This window comes from Peromyscus californicus, unplaced genomic scaffold, assembly GCF_007827085.1.
Source record: "Peromyscus californicus insignis strain IS unplaced genomic scaffold, ASM782708v3 Scaffold_1__1_contigs__length_55948999, whole genome shotgun sequence".
NCBI classification, from domain to species: Eukaryota; Metazoa; Chordata; class Mammalia; order Rodentia; family Cricetidae; genus Peromyscus; species Peromyscus californicus.
Genome location: NW_026294492.1, coordinates 5,999,876 through 6,026,912, shown reverse-complemented (window position 1 = coordinate 6,026,912; position 27,037 = coordinate 5,999,876). Strand labels below are relative to the sequence as shown.

The 27,037-nt window shown below is 50.3% G+C and overlaps 1 protein-coding gene across 11 annotated transcripts in view; it reads right to left on the bottom strand.

Annotated features, from left to right (window-relative positions):
• Asap2 (ArfGAP with SH3 domain, ankyrin repeat and PH domain 2) overlaps positions 1–27,037 on the bottom strand; it is a 166,661-nt gene that overhangs the window by 110,735 nt on the left and 28,889 nt on the right. For 5 of the 11 annotated variants that reach the window (XM_052745804.1, XM_052745806.1, XM_052745805.1 and 2 more), the window contains exon 2: positions 1,372–1,440. The exons of the other annotated variants lie outside the window; for them this stretch is intronic. In XM_052745804.1, coding sequence (XP_052601764.1) covers positions 1,372–1,440 — 69 coding nt within the window. The remainder of the gene's footprint in view (positions 1–1,371; positions 1,441–27,037) is intronic. 11 annotated transcript variants of the gene reach the window in all.

The following is a 27,037-nucleotide window of genomic DNA, read 5'->3' as shown; positions in this document are numbered from 1 at the left end:
TCACGGTGTCTACACACAGGATTCCGTTCCCACCGCAGCCCGACTAGTGAGCACACCTTCACCATCACAGGACACCACCTTCCCAACTCGCTGGCCCTAGTGCAGGGGTAGGCAACCAGGCTGAGCCCCAACACGGCTCGCCCCGCAGAAACGTCCTCCCCACCCCCACCCCATGCAAACAGCAATGTACACAAACAGCAAGCACCAGAGTGCCGCAGGAGATGAAATTGTAACTAGTTAAAAAAAAAAAAACTCTCACCATAGGAGATAGCTTCATTATAAACCAATTAAACACACACACACATACACATCACACACACACACACACACACACACACTCACTAAAAACATGCCAGGCATGGTAATGGTAACTCACTTCTGAAATCCCAGCACACAAGGAGGCTGAGGCAGGAGGATTGCTGCAATTTTGAGGCCAGCATGGGCTACAGTGTAAGACTGTCTCAAAAACAAAACAAACTGAAAGCAAGAAAAAAGATGAGGGCTGGAGAGACGGCTCGGCGGTTAAGAGCACTGGCTGCTCTTCCTAGAGGACCCGGGTTCGATTCCCAGCACCCACATGGAGGCTCACAACTGTCTGTAGCTCCAGTTGCAGGGGATCTGGTAGCTTCACAGGCATACATGCAGGCAAGACACCAAATGCACATAAAATAAAAATAAGTAAATCCTTTTTAAAAAGAAAAGGAAAAAATAGACATAGCACAGAAACAGATTAGCCTGAGCACACTCATTATGCCTGGAGCTCATACAAAAGCCAACGGAGAGGGCTTTCAAGACTCTACATACACATTGTCTCCTTTCCTAGTCTCCTACCATGGACGTTTGTTTACCTTTGACCACAAAAATACATGGAAGGAACAGATCAAACAATAAAGAAAACAGTAATACTCAAAGCCGCATATTCCCACATATAAAAATAAACACAGGAGAATCCTTGGTTAGGCGGCACAGGAAGCCGTCACGTGGCTCCAGAGGAGAGGTAGAAAATGGTGCCAACAGACTCCATTCCTGGCACTCTTTGAAAGATTTACCTGGGTGTGCTTATGCATTCGTTTATTTAAGGATAAATAAATGATTAACGTGGAAACAGCTCTGTGGGACGCAGAGGAGGATGAGCTAACCCAGTCTGCGGGCAGAATCCTCGCCCCCCAGAAGCTCTCTGGATATGGATACAGAGGCCACCAGGGATGGGGGCCCCCGGGCAGCCAGGAATCACTGACCAATGAAGAGGTCAGGTGAGCAGGCCAATGGGGGGGACCCCAGCAGAAGCGGCCCTGGGGTGCTGCCTGCACATGGCGCTGGCTCCAGGCTTGGGGACACAGTGGGGAAGAGGGAGCCTATTTATTGTCTTACCTTCACCCGCCATTCCAGGGCTGGAATCCACTTCCCTCCCTTTCCCACCTTCTCAGTCATGCTTTTGAACTGAAAAAGACGAACAAGAGGAAAACCCAAAGTCGCCATCACCCAAGAGAATCAACTATGCAGAAACCGTTAGGCGCTGGACAGCAGTCCGCCGTGACTGAAGGGGAGGGGGCCACACGGAACGGACCAGTATAAAGGGCGCGAACACACACACACACACACACACACACACACACACACACACACACACACGTCTCCAGATGTCCCACATATCGCACACGGGTAGAAATGGTGGGTCCACGAGGAGCAGCCTCGGCTCACCAGGTTTCAAAAACAACTCCCCAGGAGACTGTCCCCTGCAGACACCGATGGGGACACATCCAGCTGCTGAGCAGACCACGCTACGTCACTATTTAGAGGAGAGGGAACAGATGCCCGTGAACCCAAGCTTTGTCGTGCTTTGTATCCTATTACTGGAAGAGACAAAGAGTCTCCAAGTGGCCAAGGAGACTAGGAAAGGGGGACATGCTGGCAAGAAGGTTCCACAGCAGCCACACCACGGAGGCTGCATGGTGAGGCGGCTGGCACAGCCCGCACGGTGCCCTTCCCAGGGAGGAGCCAGTAGGACGCAAGGCGCCCTGGACGCTCCAAGGTCCTCTCGCCTCTGGCACCGACAATCCTAGGAACTGCCCCCAAATGACAGCAGAGCATGGAGGTGGGGCAGGAAATGGGCCATGTCAGGGGGGGAACCATGCACGGGGCCCGGGGACATCATCCCAAAAGATGCCCAGTTGTTACGGATGGGATGGGGGACCAAGACAATCAGGGAGAACGGTGCAGCGGGCCCTTGGTCTGTGCTGATGCAAGAGACGGGCACGGAGGCTGGGCAGGTCACCATTAGCTGGTGGCTGAGGTCAGCCTTCTCGCTCTTCCCAGTCCCGGAAGACAATGGGATCCTAGACCAGGCTGAACTCCCCAGGAAACTAAGCTCACGTCATGTGGACCTCACTACAGGAACATAGAACGGGGGTCTTCAGAACCAAGGAGGGCCTTGCTTCTTGAGGTGATGGGGTCTGCCTGGGGACACTTCCACACACACCACACACCACGGCTCTCCCCCAACTCCTCATCCTGTCCAGCCTGCCAGGTCCCACGGGTGCCTCTTCCTGTTGTCCACAAGCTGTCATATTTGTGTTTTATGTGTTCTTTCAGAGGGACACTGTGTGACTGTGACCAGAGGCTTAAAGCGACGGGCATATACTAGAAATGGGCAAACGGATATTGGACGCCTTTGACGAAGGGAATGTAACAGGCAATAAGGAGGATGTGCTAGAGAGACTCTCGTGTCTCTCCATCTTGACTACCAGACCACTGAGACAACGGTCCCCAAGGAAATGGGCATTTCTCCAGGAATCTGCGGTCTTGGAAGAGCATTCACTGGCTTCCTAAATTGAGACTAACATGGCTTGTGTCCTCAGCTAGGGTAGCCCGAGTAGTGTCCAACCTACGGTTGGCATGGCAGCAAACAACAGCACCAACCCAGTGTCCTCCTCCTCCTCCTCCCAGAGGGGCTCAAGCTCAACTCTACCTATTAAGGTAGCTGTTGGGGACACACCTTCCACCTAGGACGGTCCTTATCATCAGCGCAAATTCTTTTCAGAGCGGAGGGAAAAGTCCCCAAAGAGGACACCCACTGGAACGCGGCGGAAGAGGAGGTGCAAACGTTTAGAGGAGCTGTGGGGATGAATTCGGTAAAACGCCATCTCCCGGACATGACGTGGCCATGGCACCCGCGAACCCACCGCAGTTCTGTTTGTATGCGCAAGACCGGGGCAAACGGATCAGTCGGCATCCCATCCGGCAGCACCAAGGGGCCTTAGTAGATGATGATGATGATGATGATGATGATGATGATGATGATGATGACGGCGCAGAAGGGGAGGGGAGGGAGAGGGGAGGGGGAGGGGGAGAATAAAGGAGAAGACGATAGTGATGACGTGAAGGTGGAAGGGATGTGTTAGAAGGCGTGGGGGTGGGAGGGAGGGACCAGGGGAAGATACAATCAAGACGTACTGTGCACCCATGAAATGGTCAAAGAATGCATCAATAACAAAGAAATAAAAACGACAAACCTTCCTAGCCAGACCACACTCCCACTGACATGACTCCAAGAACCAACAAACAGCAAGTTATTTTTTTCTGTTTTTGTTTTTTCCATTCCTATTCAAGTTTTTCTGAACATTTCGTGGCATTTCTTGCAGGCTCCCCACAAGGGCAACAAGGAACGCCCTGAGCCAGGCTGGTAGAAGAAAGGCCCATCGTCCTCTTAGCTTTAACGTTCGGGTTCGAAGAGTAAAGTATAGTCTAAAGTGCAAGGAGTCCACGCCACCCTCGTCCCCTAAGTCAGGGACTCTGTCTTGGGGTACACCCCTATGAAATAAGGTTCCCAGCCAGCTCTGCCTTCCCATGACTCTGGGGCCTTTTGGTGGAAGGAGGTCTAGCCAGGCCTGTTCTTCCCCATCTACCCTTCCTCTACAGAACTCAGAGTATCAAAGTCGGGCAGAAATGATGATGCCTGCCCCCACCTGCCCCATCCCCTACTCCCCACCCCATCTGATCCCCCTACCCCCTACCCCATCTCATCCCCCTACCCCCCACCCCATCTCATCCCCCTACCCCCCACCCCATCAAAGCCCTTCAAGGAAACCACATGGCAACATTGCCACTTGGGTGCTGCCTGTGTCAGAGAAACACACTAAAATATAAGATGTAATTTATATATAAAATACAAGTGCATAGTCTAACAAGACAGTTGGAGGCTTAACTCCGAGTCCCATACAGCAGATGACACGGTGAGGGCTTGAACTCCATCAGGTTAGGCAATGCTTAGGTCAGCATGCAAAATCCTCACTCATTGTCCCAACTCAAGGCAGAAGAAGAAAATGACCCAGATGACTTCAGAGACTCACCAGGCCATTTATTTGGCTTTGAACTATCAAAAGGTTTGAAGAGCCGCAGCAAATTTAGGGAAAGCACAGGCCAGTTCCCAGAGCTGTATCCCCACCTGTTTCCTAACAGCATCCCTGCCAGAGCCAGGAGGCCCCCAGGCAGCCCCCACTCACCTTGGCTGCTCTCTCTAGTGCCTGGGGGAAACAACACTTTCTCACTCCACCCCTGAGCCCCCCACGCCTCCTTTAAATCACACACACACACACACACACACACACACACACACACACACACACACACACAGATCTCACCCATCGCTTAAGGCCTGTGTAGCCACTTCATGACAAGAATGCCGTCCTCTCTCTTCACCAAGAACATGCTTGAAGCCATAGTTTAGGCCAAGGCTGCTCTGGCTCCTGCCATCCAGCGGCATGTAAGTGGCCGCCAGCTCACTATCATCTGCCACGCACCAACATCATGGCTCACCCCAGGGCACCCTGAGTAACCACCACATTTCAGAATCTTCCAGAGGGTCGGAGGACTGGCTGAGAACCGGGAGTACTCGAGTAGGTGGGAGCATCAAGCTTGTGTCTAGAATACAACATCCAATACTGGACTTCTCAAGGGAGAAAACTATACATCACTGCTACCTTTGGTCTATTTCTTGGACTTCCATCCCTGAGTTCCTGTTTGCCCTGTGGAGGAAGAAGCAGGGACAGCCAGAATGTGGAGGGGGAAGAAAGTCAAGGAGGGGGTCACAGGCTGGTTCTGTCCTCCCCCATCACCAAGCTGTCTGCCACGGGAATCATTTTTATAAAAAGGAGACAAGGGTTCAGATGCCTTTGACCGTGTCACATGGTCATGTACCCTCTTCCGCTTCTCCCACACTGGGGCTGGTTCTGTCCTTCCCCTGTGCCTTCTTCTGGGGCCCTGGAGGGACTTACATAGCCCTGGAACTAGATGGAGCAGGATATGAGTCTGCAGGCTCTCTTAGCATCAGAGAGACACAGTAAAAAACCGACATAGAAGGTGTATGGTCTAACAAGACAGCGAGCGGCCCAGCTCCAAGTACCATCAAGAACTGACACTGTGAGCACTGGTCTCCCTCCACAGCTCCACTCCCACACCTGCCATATCCAGGCACTAACCCTGCACTGTTCTGCAATCCATGCAGGACAGTTATTACTGTACGGGAAAGACAGACTGTGGAAGGACCGAGGATGTACGGAAAACACTGGGCATCTTTCTTGCTCCGGGCAACTTGTTCTGCATCCTTCCTTCATCTTGAAACCCAGATCTCCTGCGAGAGCCACGGGACTTCCATTCCCACATCTCCACACAACAATGGTTTGATCTCCTGGCCCCACTTGCCATATTCCTAAAATAAGACAACATCTGTTTGAAATGGAATTGCTGGAGAACCATGGGAGTTCAAAGAGTGAAAGTATCCTGATTAAGGCAAGGACCACCCCGCCCTGACCTCGAAAACACACAGCAAAGCATCCAGGCCACCTGACAGTGGCTGGCTAGAGAAGGGACGTGAGTGTGTCTAGGCCCCCGTCTTACAATTAGGGTCCCCTGAGCAAGGTTATAGGTGGACACTATTCCCAGATACAACCAAGGACTCATATTCTGCTCCATTTAGCTCCAGAACAACACAAGCCCTCCAGGGTCCCCAGAAAACGTCATAGGGCAAAGGACAGAGTTGACTCTAGACCCCAGGTGCCCAAAACCCAGCTTGCCTCACTGTTGGGCCTCAAACGCCTTCAGGTGAGGAGACAGCGCTGTCAGAACACTCAGAAGACCACATTCCTCCACCCTAGACCGGAAAGAAGCCCTACACTGGTGGCATTCTGACCTTGGCCTGGCCCCAGCCCAGGGGCCTAAGAGCCACAAGGAACGAGATGTGGACAGAGTTTAGGGGTCCCCAAGAGTCGCAGAAGCTCCTGTTAATCGTTTGTTAGATTTATTTATTTTTAGCGGAGGTACATGGGTGTTTTGTGTTTTGCCTGCACGTATTTCTACGTGCCACAGGTACGCCCTGCCTGTGGAGGAGAGAAGAGGGTGACAGATTCCCCGAAAATGGAGTTAGACGGTTGTGAGCCCCCGTGTGGGTGCCGGGAACCGAACCCTGGTCCTCTGCAAGAGCAACAAGTGCTTTTAACAGCTGAGCCGTCTCTCCAGCCCCCTATTCATTCTTTTTTTTTTTTTAATTGAAGTTTTTGGCCAAAAACCACCAAGCCTTTGGCTAGCACCCCACACTCTACCCCTTCCCACTCCCCCTCCCCAGAGGATGCAGCACAGAGGGACAGCGGAGACCACGGCACAGAAGAGAAATGTGGCCCCGGCTAGGTGAGGAGGAGCCTGGTGAGGAGGCTGAGGCAGCAGGAAGGCAGTGAAGCAGGATCAGGATGAGGCTGTGGGCACGAGGAGGCCAGGCCCGGGGCAAAGGTAAGGATGGGCTGGGTCCCTGTCACTGAGGAATGGGACAGGCAGGACAGGAAGTGCAGCCAAGGGCAGCGGCAGCTCCTGGCTGTGCTGTGAGGGAAAGCAGGGCAGGTTATTTTCTTCACTGGAGGCCACGGGTCCCTCCCCAAGGAAGAAGGGCTCTCAGCATTATTTATACTAACTTCTTGTTTTCAGTCAGGGGCGGGGCGGGGGGGAGGGACCTGGAAACCCTAGGGAAAAGACAAATGGAGAGTGACCAGCCATGGCTGAGCCTTCTAGCCACACAAGGGCACAGCCAGACGCCCTCCTGGCGAAGGGGACATCTGAGATCACAGATGAGAGAGAAAGGCCCAGGGTCCCTGACAGGCTACAGGACAGTGCCTGCCTGCCTTTTGCATGTTGCCATCAGCATCCCAAAACGCAGCCCCACCCCCCCACCCCCCAGACAGCAGCCAGGGGCAGGCAAGCCCCAGCTCAGTTAACAGGCACAATGAACAACCATGTACCAGCTCCCACAGGCCAAATCCACAAAGACTAAACCCAGTGCTGCTGCTGTGTTTGACTGGAGGGGCTTCCAGGAGGGGAGGTGGGGGACAGACAGACCCAGACCCAGTGTAAAGTAGTATTTCTCAAACCACTATGCTATAAAACTAACACGCAAAGTACTCACTCCACCTCAAGCAACATGAGAGAGAGAGAGAGAGAGAGAGAAAGAGAGAGAGAGAGAGAGAGAGAGAGAGAGAGAGAGAGAGAGAGAGAGAGAGAGAGAGAGCGAGAGCTTTGAGGGCTCCAAGATACACAAAATTTTTTAAAAAAATCAATGATTAGCTATTACTACTGTGAATGAGGAACTATAAATAAAGTTAATAATGGCAGAAAACACTTTTTTTTTTCGAGACAGGATTTCTCTGTGTAGCTTTAAGCCTGTCCTGGAACTCACTCTGTAGCCCAGGCTGGCCTTGAACTCACAGAGATCCGTCTGCCTCTGCCTCCCGAGCGCTGGGATTAAAGGCGTGCGCCACCACCAGCAGGCCAGAAAGCACTTTTTTTAAACTAAAACTTCTGCTGCATTTCCCTGGTTTAGATTCCTTAAAATACTCAGCAAAAGAGAAAAACCCTATGTGAGTACCACTCGGCCGAAAAGTCAGGGCACCATCACCCACGCTCCTGGACACAAGGCGAGTGGTGGCTACTCACCTGTGTCCACATGACACTTTCAACACTCGACCTGACAGCCTGGGCGGTGGGTGACACAGGCAGATGCTAAGAACACACACACTGAGGCTCAGAGGGGCCACACCAGGGCCACAGCAGCAAGGATAAGCCCAAGTGGCTGCCTGGATTCCAACTTCTAGTTCAAATACTCGGTCGTGCTCTCTTTCCTTACGGTTCACAGTAAACTACTGTTGAAAAGCCAAGGAACAACGGATCAAGAAAATAAAGCTATTTAATGTTGGGGTGGGAGGAGCTTTGAAAACCCTGTAGTGCTTCTTAAGCAGATGAGATGCTCCTATCATGGCCTGGGGTTACGGTGACGAGAGACCACGCCTGCAGAGACCTAAGACTTCCCGGGGCCATTGCATCTTCCAACAGAACTATGGAAGACGAAGGAGACACCACAGGTGCTTCTTCCAGGGCAGGGAGCCAGGCCTCTTCCCTGACGGACACGTGCTTCGGGGATGTGAGATGTGAGATGGATACAGTGCTGTGCTCTATGCTAACACCGCCACGGCGGCCTCTAAGGAGAGAGGCCCTGGAACAGATGACACAGTGACATCCTGGAGAAAGTGACAAGCTGTTAACAGGCAGGCAGGCTGCATGAATGGAGCCAGAGGGGCTGTGCCAGCCCCTCCCCGCACATGGCTGCGATGGAAACAGGAGACGGAGGGAGGAATAAGGGGGCCAGGGTCTCCTTGACACTCCTCTGCGCAACGGATTCAGAGGCACTCTTGCTAGAATAGGAATTGTTCAAATGTGTGACATCCCCGCCCTCCAAGCTGCATCGGTGAGAACACAGAGGCCGGTACTGTTCGTCTGGAACTAGCAGCATGGTGCCGGTGGCCCACACTCTGCTCTCAGTAGTCTTTGAATTACATAAGACAGAGATGAGTCGGATTTGCACAAATAAACAGGAACAGATGGGCACAGACATCCTTTGTTTGAAAAAGCGGAAGCGTTCGGAAGTAGTAGGAAATTGGTTTCAACTTTCTGTCATGTAGAAGGTCCTTGCAGCCCTTATTGTAAATGGGCTGGACAAGAAGCACCTGGGAGTCCCTGCTGGATGACCTGTGTACATTACCAGTACCACAGTAGATTATAAGCCAGGCATTAACTTCTCTGAGTGCAGCTGCCTGTGCTGAGCTACCCACACACACACACACACACACCCACACCATCCACTTTAGCATCTTAGAGATCACCAAGTTGCTAATTTTTTTGTCTTCGCCATCCCAGGACCATGCATGCAGTTGGCCCTCAATAATCGATAAATTATTTGAGCTGCTGGGATAATCTGTCTTTGCAGGGGACCCTAGGACGGCTTTACTCGCAAATTTCTGTAAGGGTCATCATCTACGAATGTGTCACTGATTACAATAAGTACAGTTGTATACTGACTATTCTCCAACTTCATGTCTACACAAGCGCCCTCATTAAAACAGCAGAGCTGTGTAACTGGAGCAATTCCAGACTATGAAATCTAGTTCCTAAGTCCCCCAACACTCACCGTGTGCCAACAGGCATGTAAATAAATCCGAAGCCCTCACATCCTTCCACTTATGGCTTACGGGGAGTTTAGAATGCTTAGGTAGTAGCCCCTTGTGCCTGGGGATGCATGCCTTAGCACGCAAATCTTCTTAAATTTTATTATAATTGTTAATTACATGTAATAGTGTGCATTGACTGCAGGTGCCTTTGGAGGCCAGAGGCATCAGATCACCCCAGAGCTTGAGTTACAGGAGGTTGTAAGCCACCCAGTGTGGGTGCTGGGGACCGAACTCAAGTCCTCCGCAAGAACAGTACTTGCTCTTAACCACTGAGCCATCGCTCCAGCGCCAGCATGCAAATTTGAAGAGTTTTAACCATTGTGAGAGATATTGTAGGTTTTAAAGAACTATAGACATGTCACAGAATCTCTCAGGAACTTCTGAGGACCCTCAAGCCTCATTAGGTCTCACTAAATTACCTTCGTCATCTTGGGCAAGTCCGCGCACCCCTGTCAAATGGGAAGTCTGACTCTGAGTTCTCCAGCTAGCTGCCAAAGCCACAGGAACGCACAGACAAGAGAGCTACCTCTCCAGGTCCAGAATTTCTTTCAAAATGCCGGAAGACTTCTGCTTCTTTTCTTTTTCTTTTTTTTTTATGTGTGTGGGTGTTCTGTCTGCATGCACGCCTGTACACCACATGTGTTCAGTGCCCGCAGAGACCAGAACAGGGTGACAGATGCCCTGGAGTTACAGACAGTTATGAGAGGCTGTGTAGGTGCTGGGAATTGAACCCAGGTCCTTTGGAAGAACAGCAAGTGCTTTTAACCACTGAGCCATCTCTCCAGCCCCAAGAATTTTTTAAAAATAAATCACAGACCATGAATCATTTAATTTTTTTTATAAGGGTAATTTAATACCAGCTCACAGAATACCTGTGACACTGTTTTGCAGAATATATCATTCACAAACTTGATCTTGGACTATTATTACTTAAACAAGTGGTTCTCAACCTGTGGGTCAGGACCTCCTTAGAAGTAGCATATCAGATATCTTATATACCAGATGTTTACATTATGATTTATCACAGTAAAAAAAAAAAAAAACAGGTATGAAGTAGCAACAAAATAATGCTATGGTTGGGGGTCAGCACAACATGAGGAACTGTATTAAAGGACTGCAGCATTAGGAAGATTGAGAACCACTGAAAATTCACTTTCTCTTGACAGTTCCTTCCGGTGAGAGACATCCAACACAAGAGCATCTCCGCTCTTGTGATGCATTTCATAAAAAAAAACTATATACACGGAGTAAGTTCCGACAGCTACATCAAAGAGAATGCCCAGAGGCCAGTGAAAACACGAAATGCTGAATACTGTGGTTACCAGGGATATGTAAGTTAAATCACAATGAGCTCCCACAGCACACCCCTAAAATGACAGAACGGGCCGATAACACCGACGGCCGACACAGACGTGCAGTGACTGAAAGTCCTGCACGTTGTGAGTGAAACTGAAAACGATCCTGCAGCTTGAGAAAACAGAATGGCTGTGTCTTAGTAACTTAAGTCCACTTCGCGCCCGTCTTACTAAGTGTTTACCCAAGTTAACAGTCAAACATCTTCTGAACATGGCGGTGCACGCCGGTGGTCCAGAACTCAGGAGTAAAAGGTAGGACGGTGACAAAGCTCAGGGCCAGCTCCTGTCTCAAAACAGAAAATAATTTAAAAAAAAGAGAAGAATGGAAGGGAGGGAGGGAGGGAGGGAGGGAGGGAAAGAAAGAGAGAGGCCCATTTACACAAAGACTTGAACTTTCATGTCCCTGGCTGCTCTTACTCATTTACAGCTAGAACCGAGGAAAAGCTCAACTGTTCCTCGATTAATAAAACTGGTTTTGAAATTACAGCATGCCCATGTAACAGTGCTCAGCCATGAAACAGAGTGGTCTAAGAATGCCGGCAACGTGAACACATGACCCGTGTTGTTACGCTCACCGACGGGGCTATGTACCGTGACTTCACTGTATAAAATTAAAACACACACACACACACACACACACACACACACACACACACACACACACAAAAACCCACACACACACACACACAAAACCCCACAACCAAAAAGCACTGCCAGGGTCAGGAGCAGAGGGTCCATCTCCAGTGGAACAGAAGGACAGTTCTGAGATCGTGACATGTGGTTGCCATAGAGATGGCCACACCAAACACTGAATGCATAACCTAAATTTATTGTGCACAGAACGTATCTCCATTAAGCCATTGGTTGTTTTTTTTAACTTTCGAAAAACAACTTTGATTTCTTTGGCACCTTTAGACAAGCTGGGGTCAAGGACTTCTGGGGGCTGTAATGAACTATTAAAAGTCGAGCGAGGCACTTGGCAGGGGGCCGAAGACTGGCCATACACCAGCTGCATGCCTTCCTGAATCCTTATTGGCTTACTAAGCCTTTTAAAACGCTTCCCGAATACACCGGTCTGTCAATTCTTTCAACTGACCTCACCTCGGTCATGCTGCTGGGTCATGCAGGGCCTCAGCATCCCAGGCCTGGTCTGACCCCTCTGATGTCTCTCCACAGGACATCTATCAGCATCTATATGGCCTGTTAAAGGCTTTCACAACCCTAAGGGAGCCCTACCTCCTGTGGAGTTGCACGCTGACACCCTAACTCCTACCCATTAGTCAGTACTTCCCAAAATGCACCTGATCTATTACAAAAAGATAATGACCGGGCCAGCGAGATGACTCAGTGAGCAAATGCAGTCTGCCAGGCCTGACGACCCGAGGTCAACCCCTAGACCCAAGCTGTGGAAGTAAGGAACCCGCTCCCACAGGTTGTACTTGGACCTCTATACAGGCACCATGAAATAAAAACACTAACTGTGGGCTGGAGAGACGGCTCAGCAGCTACAGAGCACCTACTGCTCTGGCAGAGGATACAGGTTTGGCTCCCAGCACACACCAGGCAGTTCACAACTGTCTCTAACTCCAGTTCTAGGGGCTCTGATGCCCTCTTCTGGCCTCCGCAGGCTTCTGCCTGTACAAGGTGCCTATAAACTAAACCCAAGGACACACGAAACACGCATAAAAATTAAAATAAATAAACAAATAAATGTTAAAATATTAAAAGCCTTCTATGTGTCGGGCTGGATATCAGTGGGTAATAAAGACAGTGTTTCTGTCCCAAGATCATATGCTAATATTACAAGAGCTTCGTAACAGACAGGCGAGACAGTCACGGCAGGATCCTCACTCTTGAGGGTAAAGCCAGGCTCAAGAATAAGTAAAATTACAGGCGGTAGAGATGGCTCCAGGTTAAGGGCATAGACTGATCTTGCAGAGCTTGGCTCCTAGCACCCATGCTGGGTAGCTCACAGCTGCCTGTACAACACTGGCCTCCACGGACACCTGCACTCATATGCACAGACAGACAGAGAGACAGACACACACACATACATACACACACTTAAAAATAAAAATAAACCTTAAAAAAAATAAGCAAATTTTCCAATTAACAGGTGTCAATCCAGATTAGGTGTCAAATCCTGCCGTCTGTCTGTCCTTCCACCACGACCCCCCCAGCATTTTGATGACATGGGTGCAGCCTCATATTCCAGAGTCCTCATTGGCCCTCATCAAGACCAACTTACAACAAAACCTGGGAACCCCGCCGTGTTTGCAGGATGGCCCCTCTGGCCACACCCCATGCACCCGCTGCCTATAGCCCCTTCCCAAGCCCCCGCCCCTGTCCTGGAAGGGCCAGCGCATGCAAGGCTACCCAACTAGTCCCAGAACACTGGCCTGCAGGGACCAATAAGCCTCTGCCAGGTGCTGGCAGTTTCTGGGACCTTTCCTCCGCCTGCCTCCTACACTGCCCCACCCTGGTGAATCAAACATGCAATCCAGGCGATGAATCCACCTGCTCTTTCCCCTCGGGGCATCCTCTCTGGCCTCAGCAACAGCTTTCCTCTAGGCCAGTGGTTCTCACCCTTCCTAACGCTGCGATCCTTTAGTACAGCTCCTCATGCTGCGGTGACCCTCTCCCCCCACAACCATAACACCATTTTCTTTGCTGCGTCCTAACTGTGATTTTGCTGCTGTGCTGAATCGTCACATAAACATCTCTGTTTTCTGATGGTCTCAGGCGCGACCCCTGGGAAAGGGTCATTCGATCCCCGAAGTGGTTTCGACCCACGGGTTGAGAACGGTTGCTTGGAACAAGTCTGGCTGGCTCTCGGGAAGTGCTCATGGCAGCCTCGGCCTTACGAATCCCCAGAAAATGCTCTCCAACTGAGCACAAGGTTAAGCCCAAATGTGCGATTGGAGTTTGTGAGTATGAAACCCGGCCATGGCGTCATCAGAAATGAAACTTACTATATAAGGAAGGCAGTGCTGTTCCCTTGGGTTGTGAGGGCAGAGTGAGGCAGGGGCAGGGAGGCTAAGGCAGAGCTCAGGTCCAGACCTTGGTACAAGGAGATCAACTTCGCTCTAAGTTCACCCCGCACTTAAGGCCTCTGGGAGTAAGGGCCCCAAGCACCACAGCTTTGCATCCGGGAAAGACAGCATCAGACATTTGCTCTAGTAACAGAGCAAAGCAGGCCCCCAACCCTGAGGGCCAGCCCGGGTCCACCAGCGTGACCTGGGCCAAGTGACGACCTCTTAGCTCTTACATCGGCCCAAAGCATGCAGTATGTCATGGGGATATCAGAATTAAATCACCCGGAACCTAAAATTCTAGGCTTTCAAGATGCCACGGACAGGTGGCATCGCGTTCTTTAACACACCGCATGTCCTTTCGCATTCAGGAGCACGGAGAAGTCTCTGTGACAGTACATGAAGGCCAGCACTACGGACACCCAACACCATGTTCATCTGCAAGTCCAAGCTAAGGAAACTCACCAAGTATCTGACCAGGAGGCACAGTGGAAGTGGTGGGCGGGGCAAGTAGGAGGAAGTGGAAGGGATTCCCGCACCAGAGAGGTGTGCACCTCCGAGAGCAGCCCTGGGAGAGGTGCAGAAATGGATGGATGCACAGAGGGGAAGTCAAAACCCCAAGGGCCAGCCTTCTGTGGGCAGCTGACCAGCCATGGCTGGAGCAAGGGACTCTCAACCCCGCCTTTCCTCCATATCCTAGTACCTCTGCCCATACTGGAAAATGGGAAAGCCTCAGAGACATTAATTATCCAGAGGAAGTAACAGCAAAATACCGAGAGGTTTTTGGAGGCATGGGGGCACACATGTGGAGATCGGAGGATGACTCTGGGGGACTGATGCTCCTCCTCCACCCTCCGGAGGCGGGGTCTCTCTCACTGCTTCTGACCTGCCCACATCACCGATACTCCAGGCTCTTCCCATCGCACTGTAAGGTGCTGGCTGAGATTAAAGGTGCACTCTGCTGCATCCAGCTCTTAGGTAGGTTCTGGGGATTTGAACTGGGGTTATCGGGCTTGGACAACAAATGCTTTTACCCACGGACCATCTCCCCAGTTCCACTAACAGGTTTGTTTAAAAAAAAAATAGTTGGAAATCCAAGAGAAGTCAATTTTATAGTCTCCTGTTTTCTTTCTTTCTTCGATGGATTTGTTTTATTGGTGTGGGTATTTTGCCCGCATGCGTATCTGTGTACGCCGGGTGTGTCTGGTGTCCGTAGAAAGCAGGAGGCTTCAACACTATCTCAGAACTCGGGACTGTTGGGTGCATCAAGGATTCTCCCTTGGAAGGTTACGGGTTTGGTCTCAACATTAGTGTGGGGTTACAAAACCAGCCCACTCGGTGGTGTTTGCCTTCTTAGTTAGACACCCGCCACCTCTCACTGCCGTCAGCTGGGGATCCTCCCCTCAGCCAGGGTGAGACTCCGGGGCAGCTGAGCTCATGGGCCTTTTCGGTCTGGTTCATGGGCACATTCCAGATGGCAGAGGTGGCCATAAGTCTGACCTCTGGATAAGTGGAGCATAATTACGACTAAAAGCATGGAGGGCACGCATCACGGAGAGGTTATCCGGGTACGGCGGGAGGAGAGGAAGACGGCCAGAGAGTGACAGGTGCCTGGTTCCACCGAGCTTAATACCGGGTTTGAGAGTAAAGATAGCCTATCGGGGCTGGGAATGTTAATATGTACAGAGCTAAAAGGGATAGCTGCTACACACAACGAACACTCCTCTCAGCCTGGCACTGGCCTACGTATTGTCTAAGCCACTTTCGTTTCACTGATGACTTAGCAGTATCCACAAATTCAGGATGAGGAATCAAGGGACCAGAGGACTCTTTTAAGACCAGACACATAAGCTGATGTGTTGAGCATCCATGCCCCTTCCACTGGAACCCGCTGGCGATTCAAACAGAAGTCATCAGCACACCCACAATGCATTCGAATCAAAAGGCTATAAACTGGGGCAGAAAACAGCCCCTGAGGTGATGAGGTCTTGAGGCCAATGTCCTTTTAGGCGGGCAAATTGCTAAACTGATCCACCCAGCAAATGAGGAGTGCACGCCATCTGGGACTCCCCAAGCATCTGGCGGCTTGAAATCGGTCCAAGATGGCAGCCATTCTGGTGAAGGGCGAGTCAGTCTCCTTAGCCGAGGTGCGGTTCACGCTGCCACCCCAGCACTGGTTCTGTCCAGACCGAGCCTCGGAACTCCAGAGCTGACAGACCCAGGGCAAGCAGCCTTGTGTGGAGACCATCACTTCCTCTCGAGGACCGCAGGTGGGTTGAGCAATCAGGGTGCAAACAGGATCAAGAGCATCGTAGAGAAACTCAAAGTGCATTGTGCCGAAGACGGAACCGGAGACTTCCCACGCTTCTTTTTATTCTGGAGACAGGATGGCACCTTATACACCACAGAATGAGTAAAACAGCACATATGTCCACCTGCTCTGCATAGCATACCTGTTTGGAGGCTGGAGATTCGGTCCAGTAAAATGCTTGTATAAGGACTTGATTTCCACCCCCCTGCTGATGTTAAAAACTGGCTGCAGTGACACACATCTGTAATCCCAGCGGCGGGGGAGGCAGAAACCGGAAGGTATCTAGGGCTTGCTAGCCAGCCGGTCTGGTCGAATAGGTAAGAGACGATATCTCAAACTAAGGTGGAGAATGATTGGGGAAGACACTAGGCACCAAGCTCTGGTCCTAGCAGGCAGGAAGTCCTGGGTTCTAGCCCCAGCAGTGCATTAAAAAAAAAAAAAAAAAAAAAAAAAAAAGATTTTTTTTTAAAGTCTGGTATGGGAGCTGGAGAGGTGGCTCAGCTAAGAGCACTTGTTGCTCCTGTAGAGGACCTGGATTTGGTTCCCATCATCCCACGGCAACTTACAACCAACCACCCACAATCCCAGTTCCAAGGGATCCACCATTCTCTCCCGGGCTCTGCAAGCACCAGGCATGCATACAGTGCACTATATACATGCCAGCAAAACGCTCATATACATAAGACAAAAATAATAAGTCTTTATTTAAAAGTCTGGTCTCACTTTTTTAAAGAGACCTTAGAAAATTCTACTCTTTTTTTGGGGGGGGGGATGTAAACGTAAAGACCAGGCCCAAATCAATCAGCTTTACCAGGGACAAAGCCAAGACCTCAAGCTAGGTCTCGACGTGTGACTGGACTCCTCCCTCGTCTCAGACCACACAACTCTCTATCCCTTAGAGCTAAAACAATCATGCCTTCCCTGGGCTTAGTCTTAGTAGTTTGGTGATTACACCATCAAGCACGGCGGTCTATTCTCTTGCACCTGAGTGCCAAACACCACCACAGCAAAAACATTCACTGTGGACGAAAAGTTCCTCCTCAGGCACTGTTCTGGGCGCTAGCCTCTGAGGTACAAGAAGCAAAGGCCAAGTGTCATTCCAGAGGAAAGACACGGACTGACAAACACATGGTATACCACAGTGAAAGGTGGGGGAAACCGAGGCAGAATCCGGCCAGCCCACCAGGAGGGCTCTCTGTAGGCTCCGTTCACTGGCGCAGCAGCAGCAGCAGCAGCCAGGAGGCATTTGTTGTCTGAAAAGATGAATGAGAAGGATGCTCCTTGGGAAGGAAAGTGACATTTGAGCAAGACACGTTTTTAAAAAAAGACTTGGAAACTAAGTTTAGGTTACAGAGGGGAACTGTCATCACTTTGACAAACAACCAGAAATAAATATATGACTAACGGCTTCAGGGTTTGTTTGCACAGAGCTCCACACCCAGCACAGCAAATAGCCTGAGGAAGAACAGATAAGACCATAGCCACGCATGCTGGCCATGTTTCAGGGACCCCAAAGTCACCCCAAGTGTCTCCAGAGCCCAGCAACAACAGCTCCACACTAATCACTCCATAGATCTGGAAAAACACAGTACTCAACAAAGCTATGGCCAGTTTTCCTCAGACCGGAAGCCCAGGAAAAGCTCAGTTCCCAGCATGCACAGCTCCTGTTAGCAACACCATTAATACCATTACCACTCTCCATGGACACCCACCCTTCATGGATACTACCCTCCAAGGACACTACCCTCCATGGACACTACTCTCCATGGACATCCACCCTCCACGGATGCCCACCCTTCATAGACACTCACCCTCCATGGACACCCACCCTCCATGGACACTCACCTTCCATGGACCCTACCCTCCATGGACCCTATCCTCCATGGACCCTATCCTCCATGGACCCTACCCTCCATGGACACCCACCCTCCATGGACCCTACCCTCCATGGACACCCACCCTCCATGGACCCTACCCTCCATGGACACCCACCCTCCATGGACCCTACCCTCCATGGACACCCACCCTCCATGGACCCTACCCTCCATGGACATCTATTGTGAATCGCATACATGCCACCACACAGAGTTTTTCCCATAATGCAACAGAGTAGGTAGCCAAATGACTTGCCCTCCCAAGCCGCCATACATAAAAGCTTACATCTGACCTCGGGCTGCATGAACCATGAACTAGTCCTACCCTGGTATGGGTCCAATTAATGCTGGTAAAACATACCATAATGTTATCCTGTAAAGCAAGAATCGTTCTTGGCAGAGAGAAGGCCACATGACCATACTGCTTATATGATGCCTTCCTTCCACAAGGCCTAGGGGACAGTCCCCCTCCCCGCCCCCCACCAGCTCTTGCTATCCTGGAACTCAGAGATCCACCTGCCTCTGCCTCCGAGTGCTGGCATCGAAGGTGTGTGCCAGCATACCCAGCCTAACGTCATGTATCCTTAGACTAGAAGCCCACTGCCGACTCACTGCCCCAGGGGTGAGCGGCAGTCACAGGCACTGCTGACACTGTGCTGCAACTGTAGTTGTGACAACCCAGGTGAGCAATTCTGTCCCCTGACACAGCAAATGCCCAGACCCCCTGGCTCTTACAGAAGGGCGTCATGCGAACATTCTTCAACTCCACTTGGGGTCTGGAGTGTGTGAAGCACTTGTGAGTGCTGACTGTCATAAACGGCTCTGCGATCTGCATGTGTGCATGTGCATCGTGGGGGGGGGCATGCACGTGTGCACACACCACACACATGTGCATTTGTGTGTATCCTTCTCCAATTATCTGTCTACTACGCACCAGGGAAGCCTAGAATTTCACTCGTGGAGTTTCCAGAACCCACAGTCCCTGTACAGGTCAGCATCCACGGAGTCTTGCAAAGGCAAGCATTTTAACTGGATCCTAGTTTTAATTACTCAATCCCCAATATGCAAAACTCCAATGTATTACAATTCTTTTAAGAAGGCTTTATTATACAAGTGATTTTTCTACCAATTCACTAAAGGAAAGTTTATATAGTTACTTCATAAAAGCATACATCTCAGCTTCTGACTGGGGAGGGGGGGGGAGGGGGAGGGAGGGATGGGGGAGGCCAAAATTCTCCAGCCAGCAGGCCACATTACTTGCTATTTCAACCTCTGTCTCAACACTAGACTGTGAACACTAGAAGGCAGAAATTCGGAATCCTGGGTGACTAGGGTCATAATCCAAATTGCTTCATGAATAAACAAATTTCAAGAAGATGAATAAAGAATACACACCAGGATGACCCACTTATATAAATTCTGCCTCACCCTAATCTGGGTAAAAATAACCAAACAAGCTTCAACTTAGCCTTAGATCTCTCATGCAAAAACACACATCTTTCATCTTCTACCAACCCAGAGCTGGGAACTATTTTAATTAAATTCATCTGCATAACGTACAGCAAGCAGCTGCTTTTTAAAATAAAATGCGACTTCTGATAGTGGCTTCCCTGACTGAGTCACACTTTCTACCTGAGTTCCGACACCAACAGTGATTATCATCTGTGCCTTACCCTAAACTCCAAGGTTCGCCGAGGTCAAAGCGTTCCTACTCTTAGAAACCAAAGGAAAGACTTCCGTCAAGCCATCCTCAGAGTCCAGAGTCCAATCATTACGCAACGGAGCCAACCCTCGCGTCCTCTCTCAGCCACACTACGGTCATCACTGAGCGGAGCCCCAGACGAAGCAAGCGCACAAGCCTCTTACACCTCCTTTTCTTCCCCTGCTTCCTAGACTACAATTATTCAATCATATTAATTGTACAAATTAGTGGGTTTCCACGGGAACGTTTCTACACATGCATACAATCGTGTTTCGATGCCTTTTTGTTATTTTTAGAACAAAGTTCTGTTCTTTGCTGTTTGTGAGGAGCCTCTGTGGTATTTAGGCGGGAGCGGATAAATGCAAAGGCCTCGAACCAATTTAACAGCCTCTGCGACCGCCGTCACGCCACCAAAGTCTACCTTCCTGGCCTCTTGCGGCCCGAAGGGAGTACATTCCCGCCATAAACGAAGAAGATAAAGAAGAGCTGGAGCAGAAGAAACAGCAAAGGTGATCCAGATGGTTATCAAAAAGATTCTCCCCTGAGCCCAGCCTGGCATTCAGAGGAGTCACAGGTGCTGCGTGTCTACCAGTGACCTGTCTGCTCACCAGCTCTTCTCCCCTACAGCTTCCGAACGGACTCAGAGAACCAAGAATCACACTGTCCAGCTGCTTCACCATCCAACCGGACACCCCGATGCAGGACTCTGGGTCTACTCACAGTCTGCAGCACCCAGTTTCCCAATGTGGGACCCTAGAAGCAGACTGTCACAGATCCTTATGAACCCCAGCTCACTACTCTATAAACTGTCCCCAAACACAATGACTGGGTTGGCACTGGGCTCCGTGCTGGGAGGGCAGCTGACAGTGAGAAGGTCCTGAGCCTGAGCCTCCCGTGGCCCGGGCCAGATCTCCATCTGTGACCTGCCAAGGCATGCTCCCAAGAGGCCATGGTCCAAATACCACCCACTCACCCTGCTGTCTGGCCAGGACGAAAGTGTCATTCCAGCACAGAGCCCAGGCCTCCAGCCTCATTTCTGAGACAGGAAGACACTCTCACCAATGCCTCTGAAGGACACACAGACCTTCAGCTCTGTGTCTATGAGAAAACTCAAACTAACAGAGGCACCTGGCCCAGGAGTACAGAGCTACCCAATAGCAGAAGCATATTGAAATTCACAAATGTCCATCCGTGACATAAGCCCTGTACCTATGCCTGTTTTCTGCCCATATGATCATTCTCTGAGGTCCACATCAAAATGCCACTCCTTTCTGTCTCCTCCCTCACCTACATTCCACAGTGCCTGGCACACGGTAGATGCTTACTATTATATGTCGGCTGAGTTGAAGATACACGTGTCCGCAGTCGGATATCTACGGTACTTTTACACACAAGCATTAACTTAAGTCGATCAACTTTGTTCTCAGGTACAGACGCACATACTCCAACTCCACACGAGCCACTGCAGAATCACCCATTGCCTGGCACCCAGGGCAGCCACCGGATAATCACTCAGCAGGAAACCTGCCACTCCAAGCAACCACAAACACAAGCATCAACATGGTCCAGCCACAATTCCGCAGTATCATTACTTGATAAGGAGGCAGTCCCTTCCGGGACGTGACGGAAGTAAAGGCTGTTGTCCTAAAAGATAAATGAGTGAGCTCATAATAGTCCACTCTGGAATGTGATTCTGCACTTTTTCAGATAAATATAGATAGCTCTGTGGGGAACTAACTCTGAAAACCTTGTCTGAATCATGCTAGGAAACCACCTGGTTTGTTTTTCATCTTGACTCAAGTGCCTTCCCACAACCCTTCCAGTGGCACCCAGGCCACGGCAAAGAACACGGGTCGGCAACAGGAGACCTTGGTCTCCACAGCCCTGAAGCCCTGGGGGAGGTCACTTCAGCCTCTGTTCGGTTGGCTCTATTCAAACGAAGATACAGCTATTGGTGAATTCTGGCGCCACTCACATGAGTCAAAAATGGTTGGTGTTTGAATGGTACTCGGGCTACTGTCGGGGGAAATGGAATTCTCCGACCTTCCGAGAGGCAGGGTCTCGGTTTCCTCATTGTAAAATAAAAGAAATGAATGCTACTTATATCCTTGATTCGTGATAATAATTAGTCTATCTCTCTCTGTCTGTCTCTGTCTCTGTCTCTGTCTCTCTCTCTCTCTCACTCACACTCACACACACACACACACACACACACACACACACACACACACACACCCCCTGTCACTTCACCTAAAACACACTGAAGTAACAAAACAGCAACATTCATAACCCAGCAGCTCAGACCCCACAAGTGAGTATTCCCATGGCACAGCTGATGTCAGTGACTCCGGATGTGCCATGAAGCCGAAGGATCCCCAAGCAACAACAGGATGCCACAGACTCTGAGCCGACCCTCCGCATAAGGCTTTCACAGAGCCGGCAGCTTCTAGAAACGCAGCTCGCCACACTAACAAGCTAAAAAGGGAAAACCATATGGCCAGCTCAGCCGGTGCAAAAGAAACATCTGAGAAAAATGAAACACCCATTCATGACAGAAACTCGGCCCTCTAGCAAGGAATGGGAAACTGCTGAGGTAGGAACCTCCTCCACAGGAGCCCTGCCGCTATGGTGGGGAGCGGTGAGAGGCACGGGACCGAGGCAGGGGCAATAACCCACCCCCACTCCCCCAACAGCTCTTACAGGATTTTGGGGAAGCAAGAGCAAAAGGGAAAGGGCAAATAGATTGGAAAGGAAGGAGTCAAACCTGGTGTCTGAAAAAGACATGGATCATCCGTGTGGAAAACATGAAGCAGTCTATAAATCGCTATGGAAACCACCAAGTCAACGAGAGGGCCCTTTAAGATGATGGACACTCCATAGCATAATTGTAGTAGTGATTCCCCAAGAGTGCTCTCAAAATCAAAAATGGCGCATTTTAATGCACATAAATTATACCACAAAATAAAGGAAACCAATGTCTTCCTACTCCACAGCCAACAGGCTGAAGCCCAGCTGCAGTCTTCCCCAAGCAATGCAGCATGGATTTACTCCCCGACCCCAGGAGGCAGTGGATCTCCCTCCCCATCCTGAGGGGGGACCTGTCAGGCAGAAGAGGTCCCGGGGAAAGGATGCGGGACTTCCAGCTTTTGCGAAGCTACCTAAGGCTCCTTCCACCCCGGCGTCATACAAGTGAACGGGCTGCAGTGTATCCCAGTCGTGAGCAGCCATCAAGTGTAGTACCTCAGGCCTCTCACCTCAGGGAGGCTGAGACAGGATGACTGTCTCAAGGATGAGACCCAGTCTAGGAACTGTGCGGATAAGGACCAACAACAGCACGGAAATGCAGTGTTAGAACTCAAGCTGTCACACGCCGCCCAGGGGCTTCCCGAAGCCTCGCTCTGTGACGTCATAAGGAAACCGGAGGCTCCTGCGGAGAAAACTAGCTCGCCCAAGATAGCGTACAAATTTCTGCCAAAGATCCGAAGACGGTTGTTTAGATGGCACAAACACAGAACCGCGCATATAATTTGAATTGGTAATTGATCTACATAACTAACAAACGGATCCATATATAACCCCAGCAGACCTGTGACTGCCTCCCTCGGTGAGCAACCCTGCACTGGGGGACACACGCCTGTCTGCAGAGCTGCACGAACCACAGGCTAGACCCTGAGCCTTACCTTCGACACAGTTACCTTTGCCCAGCACTCTGGCTTTGGAATGGGCACACACTATGTTCACATCAACCTGTGACATGGAACATCTTAAAACAGCTACTCTGCCAGATGAAGGGAGAAGGCAGCTTGTGGGCTGCCATGTACTACACCAGGCCAGCAGCAAGAGCAGCCTCAGCCCTGGGGACTCACCATCAAGCCTTCCAGCCACCCCTAAGACCGAGCAGAGGCTTCCCAGAGTCTAGAAATAAGCAGAATTGACTTCATCTGGCCAAAAGCATCAAGCGAATTTTCATCTAAAATTTACATCAGTGAGAAATGTCCTAATCCAGCCTGTTCAGACTTCTCCATTTTCACTGACTTTTTGAAAAGCAAAAGGCCCGAGACAGCTCAACTATCAGAGCATGCTGAAGATAAATTCTTTCCTCTTTCTTAACAATTTTAAACTGTCCACCCACTCAAACCAGAAAGGGGTTTTTCCTGGACTCCACCTCTTCCTCAGCCCCCACAGCCTGAGGTCAGACTGTTCCTCCCTCCCCCTCCCCTCTGGTCAGGCACCCCAGCCCTGTCTGCACCCACATGGCTCAGAGCGATCTCGCTGACACTCAGCTCAAAAGCCCTTCACAGCTCTCTGAGGAAGACACACGCTAAGCTCTTGTCAGTGAACGCAGAGCATTCATGGAGAGGCAGACCAGGAGCAGTCCGTGGGTACTCGGCAGCAAATAAACCTGTCCTCCGGCACAGAACGAGGCAAAGACAACGAGACTCAAGAGCATAATATTCGGGGGGCTGGAGAGATGGCTCAGGTTGAGAGCACTGACTGCTCTTGCAGAGGACCTGGGTTCTCAGCTATCCCTAACTCCCAACACCCTCTTCCGCCCTCTGTGGACACCAAGCATGAAGGAAGTACATACATGTAGACACAATACTCGTGCAATACTATAAAATAGATAAATATTTCTTTTTAATTTTAAGAAAAGAAAGCGCCAGGCGGTGGTGGCGCACACCTTTAATCCCAGCACTCGGGAGGCAGAGGCAGGCGGATCTCTGTGAGTTCGAGGCCAGGCTGGTCTACAGAGCGAGTTCCAGGAAAGGCACCAAAGCTACACAAAGAGACCCTGTCTTGAAAAACAAAAAAAAGAAAAAAAGCAAATAATAATTAACTATGGCCAGGTGTGGTGATGCATGCCTGTGATCCTAGCTGAGGCAGGAGCCTTGAGAAATTGAAATCAACCTCAGCTATAGAGACTGTAACTCAAAAAAAAAAAATTAAAATGTACTGTATTATCTCCCATGTGTGCACGCGCGCGCGCACACACACACACACACACACACACACACACACACACACAATGTAGTAGCTTTTAATTTTTTAAAATTAATTCCACCAATCTTTAAGTTCCCTTTGGCCCTCTGATCAAGTCTTCCTACTTAGCAAACATTCAATTAAGAATGTTTTCATAATTATAAAATTAAGTTCCAGCTCTTTATATAAGTTTCAGTTTTATTCATCTTCTTAACACAAAAAGGAACAGATCAAAACATACTCCCCAAAATATATTTGGTATTGGGCACATTTCAAGTTTAAAAGATAGAAAAAAATAATAACATAGGCAAAAATGAGAATATAGGTATGGTCAAGGTAGTTTGGTGGGTACAGGCACGTGTGTGTGTACACACACGCGCGCACACACACATGCACACATGTGCACACACACGCGCACACAAGTAAATGAAATGTAATGATAAAAGGAATGGGGCTATGCCAGGAGTCTAAGAGAAGCAGCATTTTAACCCAACTCTCTGAAGGTCTCCACAGACCCACTGTCACCAAGTGGCCTGAAACTGTGGTCTTTGCCTCATGGTGCTTCATTACCTGCACACTTCAGCTTATACAAGTCTGGAGAGACGCTCGTTGGTGAAGTGCTTAATTACTAAAGCACGAGGACCTGAGTTTGGATTCCCAGCACCCACATCAAATGCCAGCTGTGGTGGTGTACACCTCTAACCAACTGCCGGGAAGAAAGGGGCAGGCGAATCCCTGGAGCTTACCAGTCGGCTAGTCTCACCAAATCAGTGAGCTCTGGGTTCAGCGAGAGACTCTGTCTCAAAAAATGAGATAATATAGTTATATATAAATTATAATACATACATGGATGTATATGTTGTGAAGCAATCAAAGAAGACACCTAACATCAGCCTCTGGCCTCCACATATGTGCACACCGAACACATCTACACGCATATACCACACACTCAAACACACACACACACACACACACACTCACACTCAGACCCACTAAAAACACTCCTCTCTTCTCCAAGGATCTGGGACCCATGAGAAGTTTGAATGCAGAGGACGTCCTTTAAAACCTGACCTACCATCCAAACTTCCCAGATCAGGGTCTTTGGACCTCAGAACAACGTCCTTCTTTGTGGCCGAGACATTCTCATGCACTGCAGGGCATTGGGTAGCATCTTTGGCCTCACCCACCAGATGCCAAAGCATCCCTCGCCCTGAGCCATGACCCTCAGACATGTCTCCAGACCTGGCCATGAGCCCCTCTCCATCATAGCTGCCCGGGTTAAGCAGCCCTGCTCTGGCCGCTCCCTTCACCATTTACGGGGAGGCCTCATGTAGCTCGCCTTTCAACCATTTTCTGCAGAGACCTCTCTTGTGGCGCCTTTGGATTCAAAGCCCCTGACCAAAAAAAAAAAAAAAAAATGGCCGACTGCTTCTTCAATGCCATCCTCATGGCCTATTTGGCTACATATACTGCCACTCAGCAGGACCAACGCCTCACCATTCAGCTCGTTCTCACCCCAGGTCTCCATCACACCATGGCCTCCCCCATGCCTGAGCCTGCCCCAGCTTTTCTCTTCCTGTTACTTCACCGTGAGCTCCCTGTCCCAACCGAGCAGCTTCCTATCAGCCTGCCAAGGGCCTCTGGCTATACAAAAGAAAATCGCTTTGGCATGAGTTAACACACCCAGCCTTGGCGACCAGGAGCAACATTCTAGCTTGTGAAATAACAGCAAGCCACGGGCAAAATCAGAGCCTCCAAAGACAAGACTGGCACTCTGTGCTCCGTGTGCGATCCTGCCCTGGCTGCAGGGCCTCCTCGCCTCCTCTCGTACACGAAGCCCCGACAGCAGCTCTGTCCCCAGGAACACAGCCCCTCCCTGCTCCGTGATATGATCCTGGTACCAAGAAAACCGGCCATCTGTGGGGTTCAAAAGGTCATCCCACCCAGCCAGGTTCAAACTCCAAGCCCCATCTCTAATTTGATTCAGTCGACCATGAGTCACGACAGCCACACTCAGATCCCTACTCATAACCAAAGAGGGAAATTGCCTCGGACATATCAGCTGGGAGTGTGTGACTGCCTCTGAAGAGGCCCCGTTTGCTTGTCTTGGCCCTTGGAGAAGGCTGGGAGAGCCTTCTTCCAGGCTCCCGCCTGCACCACGTATTGCTGGCAGTCAACATGCCCGCTCTGAAATTCCTCTGAATGCTTCCCCAAACAGGATATGTTCAATCAGTGAGTCAT